Source organism: Columba livia, chromosome 3, assembly GCF_036013475.1.
Source record: "Columba livia isolate bColLiv1 breed racing homer chromosome 3, bColLiv1.pat.W.v2, whole genome shotgun sequence".
Lineage (NCBI taxonomy): Eukaryota > Metazoa > Chordata > Aves > Columbiformes > Columbidae > Columba > Columba livia.
In genome coordinates, this window is record NC_088604.1 from 54446480 (window position 1) to 54464616 (window position 18137).

General features: G+C 36.5%; 1 protein-coding gene across 50 annotated transcripts in view; it reads right to left on the reverse strand.

Moving 5' to 3' along the window:
* The window catches only part of TRDN (triadin), a 233660-nt gene that overhangs the window by 22440 nt on the left and 193083 nt on the right, over positions 1-18137 (reverse strand). For 18 of the 50 annotated variants that reach the window (XM_065056785.1, XM_065056791.1, XM_065056781.1 and 15 more), the window contains 6 exons: positions 13442-13468; positions 12317-12364; positions 6942-6986; positions 5562-5579; positions 3874-3921; positions 2965-2985 (listed from right to left, as the gene is read on the reverse strand). In XM_065056785.1, coding sequence (XP_064912857.1) covers positions 2965-2985; positions 3874-3921; positions 5562-5579; positions 6942-6986; positions 12317-12364; positions 13442-13468 — 207 coding nt within the window. Of the gene's footprint in view, positions 1-2964; positions 2986-3449; positions 3509-3873; positions 3922-5561; positions 5580-6941; positions 6987-12316; positions 12365-13441; positions 13469-18137 lie in introns of all 50 variants that reach the window. The other 32 variants (XM_065056818.1, XM_065056819.1, XM_065056810.1 and 29 more) reach the window with 20 other exon arrangements.

The window sequence follows — 18137 nt, forward strand, 5'->3', positions numbered from 1 at the left end:
TCGAACCCAATTTTAAGGGAAGAGAATAACGTCCCTAGCCAGGCAAAACCTTTATTCTTTGAACTTGGAGCTGGATGAAAAGCAAATACATTCACAAAACATTTCAAGGTCTCCTTTGATTGAATTTTCTCTGTATTTTCTCCATGCTGAGTTTTGGCTTCAGATGAACACGAGGTTCTGAAGCTCAGACCAAGGGGAAAATGCTTCAGTCAATGTTTTTTCAACAGGAAGACTGAGAAATTAGGCAAGGTTTTCACTAAAACATCTCAGGAGACTTTCTTTCAGGTCTCCATTCATAGTGAGACTCATAAATGTCAGTGCTCAATACTTAGGTACCACAGGCATCCAGCAAAGGCCAGTTTTGCTGCTGTTAAATGCTATCCTGTTAAAGTCCTTTAATATTTACAGTTCTGCTTATGATCATTCTCACAGTTGCTGAAAGCTGATACGTTACTGCATCATGACCCATGGATTAATCTCTCTTCTCATTTTCATAAGAGAAAAATAAAAAAAAATTGTCTGAGGCACCAAATCTAGGAAAGAGGTTCGTGCTCTTACACCTTAACTGGAGTTCTCCCTCTTGATTGCAAAATATGGTTTGCTATTACTTCTTGCATGAGTAAAATATGCCACCAGCTTTGTCCTCTGTTTAAGGTAGCCTCTCACAATTTGAGAATCTTTAGTCAGTATGCAGGGAGTAAATTCTGAGTTCCATTATACATTCAAACTTTATATAGGATCATTTGCTATCAAAGACTCTCTTGTATGCTAAAACAGAAATAGTGAAAAAAGATTACTTTCGTAATTGCATGGTAATTCACTTAGCAGGTAACTATAAAAATGTATTTGTTGTTAATTTGGGGACTTTTCAAACACAACATTGTGTTTTTGTTTATAACCTGTCATTCATTTAATGATGCAATCTCTCTACTGATTAAAACCTCATTTACTTTTACAGTAAAAATGCACAAGGTGTAATGTATTAATAAATTTGGCCCAGGAGAAGTGTATAGATTTATTTTACATTCCTACTAGACCTGAACTCCAAAATCAGTGAGTGTCTTGTGTCCATGGCTACATCTCATGCTAAATTACATGATAGCTATGGTCATATTATGGCAAGCATCCTGTACATCTGTCTGAGAAATATATGAAATAAAGCAACATATAGCCTTAGAAATAAAGAAGACATCCAACTAAGTTTTCTTCTTCAAGTGGGAAAAACCAATTTAAGTTAGCTCTGGTGCTCAAAATCTTGAGCTAGTTACATTGAAGGATGGTTAGCTCAAAATAGGCAGTGTAAATAGAATTACTTTTATATATGATCATAGGTCTGCTTGTTACTGCTTTCCTTTTTTTTTTTCTTTTATTTTTCTAAAGGCACTGTTAACCTTTATAATGATTTCAAGCAGGACGATATAAGCTCAAGAATGGTACAAATATCCCTCTGCAAAGGTCAAGAGAAAACATCTTGGCTTTTCCTCTTATTCACAATATACCAGGGTAGTATATCTCTTAAAAGAAGCATTGTAGATAGTGATTTTGAGTTAAAATGATCCTTATTGCAGAAAGCATGAGGAATTAGTCACTTAAATCTCATGGTTCTCAATCAGAAGAGAGTGCCATCAGTAAGTCTCAGATAATCAGTGTAGAAGACATAAAACATCAGTGAACAGATCCAGTGAACATAAGACTTAACAAATCTGAATAATGGAATAAAATAGAGGAAAATACACTTAAAACTCTGGCAAAAATGAAAATAAAGCCACCAATAGCTTTACAGGAAGTAATAATTTTTCAATGATGACTTGTAAACTGAACACTGCAATTCAGGATTGCAAGAGATCCTTCAGTGTTGGCACATTCCAGATGCTTCATGTTGCCCTTTCCCCTTGGAGCTAGGTTTCAGAATTATCAGTGTGTCTTCTGACATGATTAAGAGAGAGCATCCATCTTGTCTAACTTCAAGCATCTAATACAGGACACTAATTAAGGAAGTTTAATGGAATCAGTTTGTTGTGCCTCGTTGCCAGCTGGTGAGCTGGGACAGGAAGAGGTCTGTGTCTCATGGGGCCTGGCCTTGGTTTTGGATACTCTTTAAAGATTACTTCGCAACAGAATAACATTTTGTCTTGGTGTGCCAGGCACAGTACAAAAAGAGAAGGCAAAGATCCTGTGCTAAAGAGACTACAACTGATTCACCTGTGAAGGTCCATACTTCAACATTTTCACAATTCAAAGCATATGGTGTCCTTCTGATTGTTGTAGGATGATGATTTGCAGTATGTAATGCGCAATGAGTTGCCGCAATAAGCATAGATCCCAGTCTTTATCTATTCAGAAGTCTTACTGACCTTAACAGGGACAGTATCCAATGACTTCCGTGAAAGTCTTTGTTACGCAAGAAATTCCCCTTGAAACCTCCTTAAAACTCACATGAAATGGAAATATTCTTTACTCTTTTAAAATTTAATTTAGGTTTTTTATAAAGTAGGAAAAAAAAAGATATTGAAAAAAGGCCAAGAATCTGCTTAGTGAATTAGTCATATAAGTAATTTCCAAATGATAAAAGAAGTAATGAAAAAGTTGTCTAATTCAGTTATGCTGCATGCCATTTTGTTATGTTTCATAAACAATATATTTGTATAAAGATAAATGATGTGTCTATGCTCATCTAAAATCACCAGAGCATGAATTATGCTGCTAGCATAATTCACTTTACTTTTATGAAAAGCAAAAGTTGCAAACAGAGTGTGAATGTTACAGCTTCACAATATTAAATTAAAAATGTACTTAGTTTTGGTGTGTTCAGTTGTTACTGAGCAGATTGAATACAAGAGTATCTGTAGTATAAGCAAGAAAATAACATTATCTAATATGACATAATTGAAAAAATACAGACAGACATAACGTGTCTCTGAAAAGAAGGTTTCTAATTTGTAGGAAACAAGACATGACGCGTACTTGCAGTGTTTTTCAGTTTGACTGGAAAGTAAAAAAAAGAAAGAAGAATGGTCAGAGCAGTCAGGTGTAGCATAATACTGTTATGACGCAGAATGGCTTTATTTGTTTTATGTGTTTACTGCATATCAAAACATAATTTTTAGTAATCTCATAGTAATTAATAACAATCTAGTGATGGACAGTAAGAGTAGGGATGTTCTCATCTACACACTATACTTGCTGTGCTAGAATTAAGGATGGATAATACTAACAAGAATGCTAATTTTGCAATTATTTCCTTTGACCTGGAAGCATAGAGAAGACATTTTTTTAAAGCCATGGTTATTGCTTCACAGTGCAACTGAACAGTGCTGCTTCCTAAACCTGCAGGGATTTTGCTCTGTCTTGTGCAAGTGAGGCTGCATAAGAGCTGTGATATGCAGAGACATTTATCATAGACAAGGGATAGTGCCAGGTCATGATCTGGATAGTATATCATATAATACCTGCTATGGAGGAAAATTAAACTGTTGCTGGTCCTGAGAAGTTGACTCATACAGGAAGGCTGTGAAGTCCGAATAAATGGCAGATACCCACAAATAATTAGCAAAATGAGGACATTTAAATTAAGTACTTTCAGAAAATGGTTCAAATTATTTGCTGGCATAACTTCCATGACATTGGTGAAATTACAGAAGCAGAAATATGACCTTTGATATATATATATATGTATCTTCAGAAAATGACAGCCGGCATTGCAAATACGTACTGTGCTACCTTAGCTATGGTATGACATGTCAAGTCCACTCTATACAGCAAAATATATCAAAGGGTCATGATTTTGACATTTGTCATATGCAATTTTATTTTGCAATTTATTTAAATAACAGTTTCAAAAGTAATGAATGCATGAAATGCAGGAGTGCCTACTTGGTTTTGTAGGTGGAACAGCTTTTTCATGTCTGACTGCTTCATGCTCTAGATAAAAGAAATAGTACAACAAAATTGCCATCATGTTTCTAAGTTACATTTTGCATGTATCTTTTTTTTTAATTTTATTTTTTTTAACTAAGAAGGATCACATGTGTATTTTTTTTAGGAATAAACATCAATATTGCCTTGCTTCATGCTGTTGTTTTGGAACAAAAGCCACAGGACTAGTTACTAACAGATTATTCACTGAGGAACATGCCACAAAATCGTAAAGTTCGGTAGTACTGCATATAGCTCCACACATACAGCTACTATTAACTAAAAGTTATGCATATGTCTTAAAAAAGAAGTCAGTTAAGAAGGGCTCCTCTGAATTTCAAAAATGTAATTTGTATCTATTCTCCTTTTTTTTTTTTTTTTAATTTGAAAGGAGAGGCAAACTCAGCAAACGTTCACTCGACCTTTATTTTGTTGAGTCAGACATACTTGAGCTGAATTCCCAAACTCTCAAACACATCCTTTTCCATATGAATAAATTATATCTCACTGTAGAAAAGTAGAGAACTAGCATTGCTTGGTAGGCAATGCTTTTTTTTTTTTTTTCCTTTTTTCTGTTCTCCTTTCTATTTTGTAATTATTACTGGAAAAATAAGAATTCATGTTAACTTGCTGAAAACAGAAAAGATGAAGAAGACTAGTTTTAAAAACAAAGTGTAGCACTACATAGTTTATACAAAACCCACACTTGCTTAAAAAGAACTGAAAAAACCCACACCACAGAACTCATATCATATTAGTAGCTATGCCAAATGCATGCGAATAGGGGCCACAATACTTTTCAGAGGACAGCTGTGCTGGCCTTATTTGTTTTGCACAACTAAAATCCTGGGCATCAGTTTCAGGACACAAATCTGGTCTGTAAAGTAGAAAACATTGAAAAGCTGAGTAGACCATGAAAAAAAGGGCAATATACCTCAGTGCTTCTGCTACTTAGAGGAATAATTGAAATCCTAGCAGCTGTGATTTCAGGTGAAGATATACGCTGGGAAATGCCGAGATGAAGACAAGATAGGAAATTTCAAATAGGAAACAGTTTTATGAAGTGTGAAATAAAACTTATTTCAGTGAAGAGTAATATTTTCCCCATATCTGAGGTTTTTTTGAGTGTGGCATTATTTGGGAATTTAACTGGGTATTATTATTTTTTTTTTAACTTTTGCAATTTACCTTCCATCCTGAAGGTACAAAAGATACGGAGAGTTAGCAAGCAGGCTATGTCGTAAATTAATATATGGACACTTTCTTCTAGATGCTGTTATACTAAAATAATATATGATTAGGAAGGAAATGTGGTGATGTCTTTCTTTTTCTTTTTCTAATTCAGTGGGAGTATTTTTTCAACCCAATTAATTGTTAACAGTGATTTTTAAAAGCGTGTCACTTATGCAAATTTGTGATATGGGAAGCATAGAATGAGCTGAGTACTGTAATGAAATTGGTTGTGTCAAATGGACTTTTAAATAGCAATGACAAGACAACATGTTAAATGAAAGCGATGGAAGGCATGGTGCTTAAAACACTAGAATTTTAAGCAAGGGTGAGTTTCCATAGGTTAAAGACAAAAAAAAGCCACACAAATTCAGCTATTTCACAGAATTTTTTTGATCAAGTTAGGTACCACGTACTTGCTGGTTTTGCCTGGACTGCAGAAGACAAAAGAAGGTAAATTGTAATACATAAAGAGAAAACAGGTTCTACTTATTTTTAAAATATATTTTTTATTTATGTTCAAATACTTTTATGGCAATCAGTTCTCACTTGGTCTTTGTTTCCCCTACTCGTGTAAAGATGGACAGCATTCAGGCCCCTAAAATGTAGATAGGCTCTAACACGTTTAGGCCTTTGCAAGTCCCATTGGCTATCAGCTCTTGCTAAAATAAAGCTGTATTCTGTCATTTAGCACAGTAACACACTTATGTATTCCAGAACCATTTCTCACTGTTTACCAGTGTAAATCAGAAATTGCTCCAGACTGGTCAAGAAATGATTGGAAATTTTGGGGGGGATTCAGCTGATTTGCAACATCAAAACCACTTTGGTCTACACTTTTAGACAGGAGAGCACTAGCCATCTCCAGAGGATAATTCTTAACATTATGTTTGTTTAAGAACTTACAAGTTATTTCTGTAGCGGCTTAAATTGGCCAACTCGAAATACTGCATTTTCAGTTTGATTCCAACAAAGAGGAAGAAGATTTGGCAGGCACATGACTCTAACAATTCTTACAAAAAGTCAAGTCATGATATTTCTGGCAGCTTTTTTTCCAAGTGCTGCCAAATCACAGTTTGAGCCTTCTGATTTTGCTCACAAACCAAGAGTGAAACTTAGCTGACCCTTCAACCAGGTAATTTTGGTGTGAAAATCCTGTCAGTTCAAAGATATGATTTCTTCCTTCTCCAGACTTGTTTGCTATCAGTAGTTGCTATCTCATTAAACTTTCAGGTTAGAAATATATTGAAGTGTTTTGCAGTAATTTCTCAAATCTTATTAACAGAAACATAGAGGGTTTTGAACGAGCTACAGCAATTTATGATCAGATAAAATCTATCAAAACAGTATTTTTATTGGATAAACAGTGCTGTAAAACATCACTCCATAGTAAAATCATAGATTATCATGAGAGTTCTTATAGAAAAAAATACGTGCATGTTCACAATTAGAAACAGAACCATATGATCCTGTACAGAATCTATTCTGCTGCTGCAGAGAAGAAAAGACATACATGAAATATGAACAGAAATGAGGTACTAACTGGCACCATTCAACTTAAAAAAAACTCCAACATTTTGTTCTGTTTTTAGAATCATATCTACAGTTGCATTTCTGTTGGATTTACTCTAAGAAAGTGTTATCAGTCACATATCCATTCAGATACTGGAAAAAAATCACTGCAATGGAAAAATGCTACATTAAATGAGTACTGAATACTGTTTAACACCCCCCCTCCACATCTCCTTTGAACACACTTCCCCCTCATAAATCAGGAGAGAATGATTTGTTCCTACCTGATTTCTCAGTAGGAGTTGTCTTTTGTTGTTTAATTTTCTCCTCTGTATTGTGAAAACAACATTAAAATTGGAAATTTGCACCGTGTTAGCATAGATGCATGTAACTGGAAAAATATTTCTGTACATGATACTATACATATGATTCATAATGACAAAATAAATGCATATCTTTAGCATCACTATCCCCCCTGTAGAGCAGCACATATGCATTATGAGATCTGACTGCATGGTGAGATCATGCTCCATGGATAAAATAAATAACCAGACCTAATGTCTCAGCCATCAGAAAACAGCCACATACCTGGTAGTGGCTTTCAGGCAGGCACTCAGGTAAAAAATGTATTCTAATAATACTATTACGACTTTGTGAATATCGGCTTGCTATGTGTCCAAGTTCACCTGTTTGGTGTTATACAATGCTGAGAACTTCTGCTCAGATACTTCCTAACCACAAATACGTATAGACATATCCACGTGTCTACACTAAGACAAGAAAGGCATGGAGACCCTGAAGCATGTGGTAACTTGCAGAGGAACATCCATCGAGGCCAGGGCCAGTCTGAACAGCAGTTCATAGCACCTGCTGCTGGACAAGTTTATCTAGATCCAGCTGGATATATGTCACAAAATCTTAGGGCAGCACTGAACTTCTGCTTGTCCCATGAGAAAGGCTGCCCAAGTTCACATGCTCTTGAGCTGCCTGGAGGTTTGCTCAGCAGAGTTCTCAGATGACATGGACCTATATCAACGTTAGCCACAAGACCTGAACTGCCTTTCCTCCAAATAGGCTGGTGGATGAAGCTTCAGGCAGAGGGACAGGTGGGACTACACTTTCTGAGCAGGTGGGGTTTGTCTTAACTGCGTGATGGCCCAGCGAGGTGGGAATTGCAATGCTTATTTTCAGATCTCTACTTTGCCCAGTTTGGTTAACATGAACTTAACCCTTCCTAATCCTTTAATAGATCTCTGATTTTCTCTCTTTTGTATACCTGAATTCAAACCTCTATCTTAACCTCTACCTTTCAACATTCACATACATCATTACTGTGGTTCTTAAGTATGTTTAAGGCACATTCAGAACATATTTCCCCTTCCTCTTGCTGACGGAGGCAGTTTACAATCACATGCCTCTGGCCCCTTGCTTTTCCCCAAGACCTCTGTGAGGCATCAGATTGAAACCGACAATGGCTGAGTGGAGGTCAGGTCGGTCAGCGATGTTTCGTCCCCTGAAGCAATTCAGCTCATCTGAGTACTAGTTGGCTAGAAACCCTTCCAGGTACTCTGTTTGTGCATGTACAAAGTTGATTTTCTCCTGAATATGAGCAGTGTTTTCAGTCTGGCAGTCAAACTTGTTCTTAAATGAGATGATAGAGGTGGGTACTGGGAAGGGTGGCTAGAACCACTTGTGAATTATTACATCCCTGGTTTACTAATCACTGTAACTGCACAACCTTGAACAGTCAACATTAAGAACTGCGTCTCTTTTGTGGGGGCTATTTCTCTGCAACACAAATGTCCAGGTTTAGATGTTAAATCTTAATCTGCACTCTGACTAAATAAGTGGATAGTACAGTATTTATAAGAACAGACTGTTGAGTGGTCTCGACATACATGGCATTTCCTTTGAATTTAGCATGTAACTTCCAGATGATTTTTTTTTTTTGTCTGAGGGCAGAGAGCACATTTATCTTCTCTGTTCTGATTTCTTTTTAACTTAGTTCTCTGAAATTCCCAGAGGTTACACTTGCCAAGGAGTCCTAAAAAAACATTTCTCATATGTCAACAGACAGAGAAAGAGCCTCATTGCTGCTCAGTCCATATTTCCTGTCCATAACGCAGCAGAATCCAGCAAAGCTACAGTGCAAGTATGGACATGAAACACAGAGCAATTGTGATTTGGGTTTTGTTTGTTTGGTCTGGGGTTTTTTTTGGTTTGTTTCTGGAAGGAAATCAATACTGATGGGGGAAAATACAGGAATGGATAAAGCTCCACAGTTACTGATCTTTTCTATTCTTTGGAAGTAAAATATAGCCCTGCATTGCTATGCTTTTCAGTTGTCATCTGGTAGGTAGCGACTTAATTTCTCTTCGCTTGTATTAAGTTTAGCGTTTTTCACCCCCTTACTCAGCTATTGGTATTGTCAGCTTCTTATGAAAGCAGTGAATTAAAAAAATCTCATCTCCATTTCATGGCTGTCTGTGAAGCTAGATATGTTTTTTATAGCACAAACAGCAGCCTCAAGATGCAACTTGTTGAGATAAAGTATCTTCTTTCTGCTCTTAGATCAGATTTAGCATATAGCAGTGCATGTAACTAATTTATAGTAGATGGGGGTATTAAGTTTTCCTTGTACCAATACACAAAAAGCCCTAGCATGCTGAGTTTAAACATAGGCCATGTACCATCCACTGCATTAACGAGAAGCAAAACTCAAAAGTTTGGAGCTTCTCAATTTTATGCTGTTATCCCTGCTCCTTTGAACATGAAATAAGATATTTTTTGCTTTTTCTAATTCTCATGAAAATTTACAGTAATATTTGCTCTGTAACTCTCAAAGTCCATCAAATAAGCCTGTGAGTGAATGGCATAATCTGATCCTGATCCATTTAAAAGTGTGGGTGTGATTTCTTTTAAAAATGAATTCATTCTTGAAAACAGAGTGTCATGGACAGGCCTATGGACCTGCTTCATCTGGGAATAAATACAGTAATTCTTTGGTATTCAGTCACCTACCTGTTCTGTAACCTAACCACCCAGTCAGCATTGATCTGCTGACTCCACAGGAAAAAACCCTGACCTGTTTTCTGGGACATCTCTGGGAGGTGATTGTATGGCTTTTTCTCTGAGGTCCTAGCCGTTGGTTGTAGCCAAAAGGAAAACCAAAGGTGCAGATTATCAACAGTTAAGGAGAATACTCTCTGTGAGGAAACACACTTCAAATTTTCAGGAAGCTTCATCAAGTCCTTTCTTTTCACCAGACTCAGTATGAATGAAAGAAGTGAAAAAAAGTTGGTGAGGTAATACATAGTATTTAGCAAGAACAGAAGTAATATTTCCAGTTTTTCATGCACATTTTGTTTAGTGTATCATGAGGAATCTGAAAATAGAAAGAAATTGGATGGCTTCATAAAGCTGCAAAAAGTCCAAAATATGCTTTTGTGAATATTTCAGAAAAAATTCAATTTTTGTTCTGATTTTGAATAAACTCAAAGTTTAAAGTGTGATCTTTCATTGGAGAGAATTTCTTTCCTCTGCAGAGCTCTAGTTTTGCTGCACTACAAGCATTAATATTCATTTTTTCCCTGATGTATCTAATTTAAAAGAAAAAATACAAAGCTCTAAACAGTTCTCTGTCTACTGCAGGGAGTTTCAGAAGACTTACATGAGGAATGAATTCACTTGCTTTACTTGCTCTCACAAACATACAAAAAGCACTCTTTAATTTAAACATTTTTCTACAAGATCAATATATTTTCTAAAATGCTTTAGTTTCTCAGTCTTGTAATACTTTTAAGTCTGATGGCAGGAGGCACTAGAATAATAGTTTGAAGCTTCTCTGAATCAAGCTGAAAAAGGATGCCACTGCTTTATATAGAATGAGGGTTTTGTAATTGCTAACTCAAGAGCACTTGGCATACAGCAGGCAAAACCAATGTTACCACCAGTGCTTGCAGAATAATACTTCCAGTCATCAGCTGAAACTCAGAATAGCCACTACTCTCCAAAACAACCATTAATCACCTCAGAAGAGACATTATATGGCAAAGGAAATTTAGCGAGACTTAAAAATAAATAAATAAGTTAAAAATTTCACCTTCAATCATTTAAATTCCAAGGGCTTTAGTCTGGAATATACTGCACTATAACAGAGTAAGCTCCATACTTGTCCAATGTACTGGTTTGTGACATGATGCTCTGATGTTTGCATATGCCTCACCAAGGAAATTAATTTTTATGCTGCTATCTAGATGAGATCGGGCTGATTGTGCAGCAAGATTGATTTCATTTTGCAGGAAAGGTCAACGGTCACACCATCTGCCCAGTCAACCCACTGTTTGTCCATCGCCGACTCCTCCAAGGATGCACAGAGCTGGATAGGGTGGCTTCCTTGCTAGGGTGTTCCTGCCTTGGATGAGCCCACCCACACCCACCTGCTGGCTGAAACACTCTGCTGGCTGTTAACGTGCAAAAAGTGATCAACCAGGGAAAAAAAAAAAAAGAAAAGAACTAAAACCAAAACAACCAATGAGTTTGGCCTCTGTGTCTTTGAAGGCTGGAGTGAGAAACACTGCTTTTTTTCCTCGTTGACTCAAAGCCAGCAATAAAACTTCACTAAATCAGCTACTCAAGGCTTGCAGGAAAGCTCAGAATGTCCATGGAAATATTTAACTTACAAGTAGAATATTGTATTATAAAAAAAATTGAGAAAAATAGTAAATGCATAGGAGATACTGTTTTCTGTAAAAAAAAAAAAAGAAAAGAGAAAAAAGTGTAATGAAAACAAAGGCTGCCTACTATCGTTGAACACATAAGGTTTTTGTGGTTTATCCAATCACCTATTCATGAGCATTTCATTTTTATGTGAAGTTCAAACAGCAGCACTGACAGCAAAGGTTGATGGGATGTTAATACTTGCTTTTCAATGCCCACTGCAGTTGGTAGGACCACTCAGGAATGATGTCAATGGAGCATCAATAGCTGAGATTTCTATGAGGTTATCCACGTAGTCTTGTTTCTTCACACCAAACCCAACTGCAGATCCCTGAGTGCATTCCTCCTCAAAAAAATATGATGAGGAACAAAGCTCTGTGACCCTTGTCCTCCTCACTGCAGCCAGTTGTCACTGGTTGTTTCTTACAGTTTACCTGAGTGCATACTCAGCCCAGGATTATTATTATTATTATTATTATTATTATTATTATTATTATTATTAATTGTTTAGCTCCTGCTCTGCTGAAATTCAGAAACTGGTGGTTGTCTCTGTGCAGGCTATCATGTTACTGGTGAGATTGTAGCTCATCCTTTTTGGGGACCAGATTCAATTCAATTCCTCTAACCACTGGTTTGCTGAAAGGGCTACGACAGCGTAATTCATAGTATTCCTCTTTGATGCATTGAAGGGCACTAGAGAACTCCTTCCACAAACTCTGGAAAATAGGTTTTGCTAATCCTTTATAACTGTGAAAGGTGAATCCTTTTAGTTAAATTTCATGCTTATTTTTGCTCCTTTCCCAAACTCTGAAAAAGTCCATGACACAAAACAAAAAAACCCACCACTGCCTAGCTCAAGAAAGTCTTCAAGTTTTGCATACTACACATACCCTTATTGAGTGGAACCTGGAGCAACTGGAAATTGAACAACTAAACCTACCTGGTTTAGTCTTAGAGATAGCTTTTTCATGTTTAACATGTTCATGCTCTACAAAAGAGAAGAACCCTGATGTCAGAAGGCTTTTTAATTTTTAGAAGATTTTAAAAATAAGATTCTCATTATTATTTTAAAAGATAACTTTGCATTACATATTCACACTAGACTTCAAAAGATTTTTTTAATAAATATCTTTCTTGATAAAAAGTATTTTATTAATTTTGTCCCTAAAAAATAAAAATTATGCCAAATAAAGTTTTTTACTTTTTAATGTGATTTAATAAATCACATAATTCCATTCTGTGTTTTTTAGAAGTGTCATAGAACTTCTGAATTTATGAACTGCTTATAGTACTAATTTTGATTGCTTTCACTTATCTTCTATATAGAATATTTCTCCCTGATTAACATAAAAACCATTAAAGTGTTTTATTATAACAGAAGTGGGGTTTTCTTATATAGAACAGTAAATATAAATTCAATATAGTGCACAAAGGAAAAATAACTTTCCATATTTCTCTGTTAGCCTGGATCCCATAGGTGTATTGTGATGCAATAACAATCATAAATATTATGCTATATTAAAATATAAGCAGAATGCAATTATGTGCTATTTAAAAACAGTATGCTATCCAAAAAAAGCATTGAGACAGAAAAAAGAAAGCTCTGATTTTTCAAAGGAAAAAAGTTAAAAATATGTTTCATTCTGATTTATAGCAGCTATATTTAAATTGTGTAGCAGGTGAGAGCTGCAGCATACCAAGAGATAAATCTCTCTGTTGCTTGGAACAGAGCCCCAGCCAGACAACTGCATAGACTGGACCCTTCCTTGTCTGTGTCCCCCTTGGTTTTTCTTTTCCAGTGTGAAGCTGCCACAAAGGCAGAGGGCACAGGTGGGTCTTATCTCAGCCCTAATTGGAAAATAGTTTCATTGCAAAGTGGGACCTGTGAAACACACCTGGTGCTGCATTACGGAGAGAGTCATTGAAAACCAGTTTCATAAGTCAAAATTTCCTGTGAGCTTGTGTTGGTGAATCCCATTTTAATCTTCTAAAACCTTGACAACATAAAGAAATACCTTCCTCCTAAAAACTGAAGTAACAATATTCTTTACAACTTAATACTTACTGTGTTCATGAGGTTTCTCTGAGGTAGCTAGAAGTAAAAAAAAAAAAAGGTGGACTTTAATACTTTTGTGACTGTTAATGCAGAAATTAATGCATTTATTCATGATATTTGTAGACACGTAAAATAAATATTCAGTGAAATATATATTAAAATGTACAACAGTTAGCATTGTCTTATAATATCCACCCCAGACACCTAACTAGGACACTTAGTTAAGGAACACAGGCACCCTAAATTCCTCATTTAGCTAATGTGTGATACAAACACCTCTTGGAAGGCTCTGATTCTCCTTGGTGGACTGTGGTTGCCCTCACTAGATGGTGACCATATATCAAACCTAGGGCAGCTACCTTACTAGGTGTCGTGTCCAGTTCAGTGCCCACTAAGAGGCTGAGCAAGTTCAGACCATAAGATGTTCAATACTGGACAAAGCCAGACAAGTAATTTTAGGTCAAGTGAGGAAATGACACGTAGGGCAATCTTAATGTAAATGTCCCTGACAATTGCGCCTGCCCCAGTGAGGCCAGTGAATTTCAGATGGATTCACTGATACTGCAAGGAGCAGAAAGACATATTTGAAAATGCAATTAACATAATGAGGACACATTTAAACAAAAGGACCCAGCATTTCAGTGCCGCAGCTCCTAAACTTTGTGCCATTTGATGTTCCACATCTTCTTCCAGAAAAAAATGGATGAGACGAAACCGAAAACTGAGTTAATACTTTCCCTAAGTGAACATTTCTCAGGTAAAGCAGGAGCTCAGGGAGCCGTGCCCAATGCCATTTTTGGCTCTACAGAAGGAAATGAAATGTCAAGACCTGGCCCACCAGCTGTATTTTTCTTCTTGACTTTTGCAAGGCAGCTGTTGTTTTTAAGAGAATAAAGGCTCTGCTGCCTGCTTGCAGCAGTCTGCTGTGTGAGAGAGCATAATCCCGGAGCAAGATGCAGCAGTGCAGAGGATGAGCTTCCTATGCAGGCCCAGCACCACAAGGAATAATTCTGCTGCTGTGAGCTCCTGGGCTATGATTCACTGAGCTCCCAAGCTCGCACTTGGGGCAAAACCGAACTGCTATGCAAGTGAGTTTTGTTTTTCTTGTTTTCCCTGCAGTAGAAAACTGCTCTCCTTTTATATCCAGTCTCTATTTAATAGAAGTTGTTCTCGCTGTGCATTTAAGAATGTAGCAACCGGAGAAGGTGTGCAGAACAAAGCAAAAATAATGGAACATTTTGGCAGATAACAGAAATTAAAGATAGAAATTAAGCATACATACTTGCTCCTATGTGAAGAATCAGAAACAACAGATAAGCAGGGATGCTATGACAAGGCCACTTTTGTTATCTGTATGTGCTTAATAAAACCTTCTTGTAAACTTAGGCCCCATTGTTTTGCCTAGGTCTGGTTACACAAGTTTAGGAAGGTGTCTGTGTTGCCCTTGTCCATATTTTCTGTGGAGGTATTAATTAGCTGAACTCCTCTAGTGTCAACATCCAGACAGAGCTTGAACAATTAGCTAATTACTATCAGAGTTTTGCCTAAAAACCTATCATTTTTTTTTTTTTTTTTTCCTGGTATAACAGAGAAATTACAGATAAAAACCACTCATAGGTATTTTGATGAAACAATGAAGGTCTTGTAAAGTTAAAATTTTTTACAGGATGTGTTGGCTATTCTAAAACTTATCTATATGTTGTTTGAAAAGAAATGAAGTGAAATTTCAAGATAGTCTTTAGGCCATAAGGATAAACATTTATTTTTGCCAGATTTGCTAGCTATGATTTCAATCCATTCAATATTAATCTTATACTTCTTCTATGCCATATTCTGTCATCAAAGATGTAATTCAAATGAGTTATACAGTAAGTAGAAAGCTGAAAAATGAAACCTCAAGGTCCTTAATTTCATTTTTATGGTATCGCAATTGTCTATAACAGATACCCTGATTTTTAGTCTTCCTAGTGAAAATGATAAGATAAAAGCTAAATGTCAATGACCTAGTCAGACTTTCAAGAATATTCAATGATATATTATATAGTGCTTAACCTGAAGAGTGAGAAGTGAAATGCCGTAGTCTGCTGCTCTCACCCATTTCATATAGTATCTTGCACTGAAAGTAAAGCTTCTCTATTCAAATTTTGTATTTAAATAACATTGCTTTATACAATGCCTAGATAAGCTGTGAAACTCCATTCTGTAAAATATGTGGATGTTGGAAATTTCCAGGATTTAAAAAAGTGACTGGGTAACTTAGAAAAAATCTGCAAAGTGCACTTAAACATGAAGATATGGTTTCTGCCTTAGGAAGTTCTTGAGCTGAGATTGTGGGAGGTCACAAGGCTATATCTGTGTGGCTGTTTTATTCCTGTACTGTTCTCTAGGTGTTTGCTGGTTTGGCCATTGGTGGAGAGAGGATGTTGGATTAAATGAACTCTTGGTCTCATTTCAAACAGCTGTTCTGATGTCATTAACTGACAGGACTCCCTGTTGGGTAAATGTTGTTCATAAAGTTTGAAAATTCGTCCCTAAGTAAGTACTTTGTCTTCTTGTGTGCACTTAAACTATATTAGACAAGGAAAAGGGTCACATTCAGATCTAATGAAAATAGATGGGCTTTTGCTGAAATACTTGAAGCTACATGAAATCTGAACTGTATGAATTAAATTATCTGGTTCTACCCTCAGCAAAAACACTTCGAAATTTCTTTTGTGTCATTCTAAATTAATCTTGGAAACTGGGCTTGGTAACTATCTTGCTGTTTTTCACATTCACTTCAAATTTTCGTTTGCTCTTGCCTGCTATTCTGAATGCCAGAAGGGTATTAATTATATACGGCATATTTTTGTAAATTAGCTACTGATATGAGTTCAGAAAAAGAATCCTCTGGTTTATTGAACCATAAATTGGTGAGACTAAAAGCAGAATGTGCTTTTTGATTATAACATGTCTATTTTCCATCTGGATGGCAGTCATTTGCTGTTCAGACAGCAAATATATTTGTGAATGTGCACACTCAGTAAGAAAAGAATATGTTGTACAAGAAATGGAAGCCATGCCAGAGCTGTTTGTTTTAGTGAAGAAAACCAAAATAATAATACATGCTCTAGCTGAAAAAAATATTTCTAATTGGATAGTTAGATGTTTATTATAAATAAGAAAGTTAATTTCCATTAGTCTAAGTAGAAGCCCAGTTCATCTCTCATTAAAGAGAGCACAGAGACTCTTTAACAGGATTTGGACTGGGCATTAGACCAGCACACCTGTGACATTAATCTGTGACAACACTATAGGCCAAAAGAGGAATCAATATTATCAGGAGTCTTCTGATGGAATTCTCAAGATTTGTATCTTAACTTTCCAGTTAATACATCGTGATGAATGATAAATCTTTGATTTTCTTATTCAAGTTGACCAGGTCTATTCTCTCTGAAAATAAACTTTAGACAAGCTAACAAATGGGCTCTTAGACAAACCAATGGACATTCATCCTTCAGAACTCAGTGGGAATGCTGTAGTCTGCAGAAACTGAAGATACTACATCATTCAGCCCAGTGAATAATGCAATTTTAATTTAAGGTTGAATAAAAAAGTTTTATTCTAGTCAATGCAAGGTTTTTCAGACTGTGGTACAAGTGTGATATCAAAACGTCAACTGGAATAAAACATATTGGGCCAGTTCAAAATGTCTCAGATGACAATAACTTCAGAAAAAAACCTCGGATTATTAGGATTTATCACCCCATTCAAGAGCGGCTCCCTGCCCTTCTGAAGTTATTGTCTGTACTGTTCGTCATTCAAAGGAGAAGCCAAATGTCCCCACAAGATTTCTAGATCAGCAGACCTGATTCCTCATATCTGCCTATGTCCTCCCCAAGTCCTGCTGTCTGGCTGAGCAGCTGGCAGACTGATTTATGCAGAAAAAACAGTTTAATGAGCATATGTCCAAAAAAAATTATTCCTCACAAAACAGATTAGCTGCAGCAAGCTTCCTGTAAAGAGAATGGTACACGCTTGCCCTGACCCCTGCCCTGTGTTATGAAATTGTCTTGACAGTGTACCGACAATAGTTACCCTATGGATGGGTCAAAGTAAAGAAAGCAAGAGGAGCGTGGTGGTGGCTAAGTAGAGGGAGCTAATGTATCGTTATTTTAATGTACATGCTGTGCAAGCCTTGTCCTTACAGAATCTCTTAATTCTCTGCAGCATCCATTTTACATCTCTAGTTTGCTGCTATTTTTTGCCTAGTGTTTTCCAAGATATTTTTTCCAGGTTTCTACAAATTGAGGAAGTATTATCCCACATTAACATGACAAGTACGAAATACCAAGCGATTTCTCTGAGGCTATCTGGAAGTTTTGCAGGGAAGCAGAAAACTTGACCTTCCAGCCATCACTCCACTCATTCTTTAGCAAGGATTGCTCATCTGGGTCTGTGCAGCACCACAGACTTCCTTGCACCACTGTTTCAGCAGGAGTTTTGTAGCTAATAAAGATAATATGATAAATGGTTAAGGAAAATCCTCTTAAAATGCCACGGTTTGCAGTAACTATTAATAACTAACCACTGGTTTTAGAGCCTATTGGGTATTCAGTTGCAACAGACTGATTTTTCTATAGCTGCTTTCCACCAAAAAATACTGTCAGGCTGCTCTCACATTCCTCCTGCCTTATTTCCATTACCAGGTCAGCCTGGTCCAAGA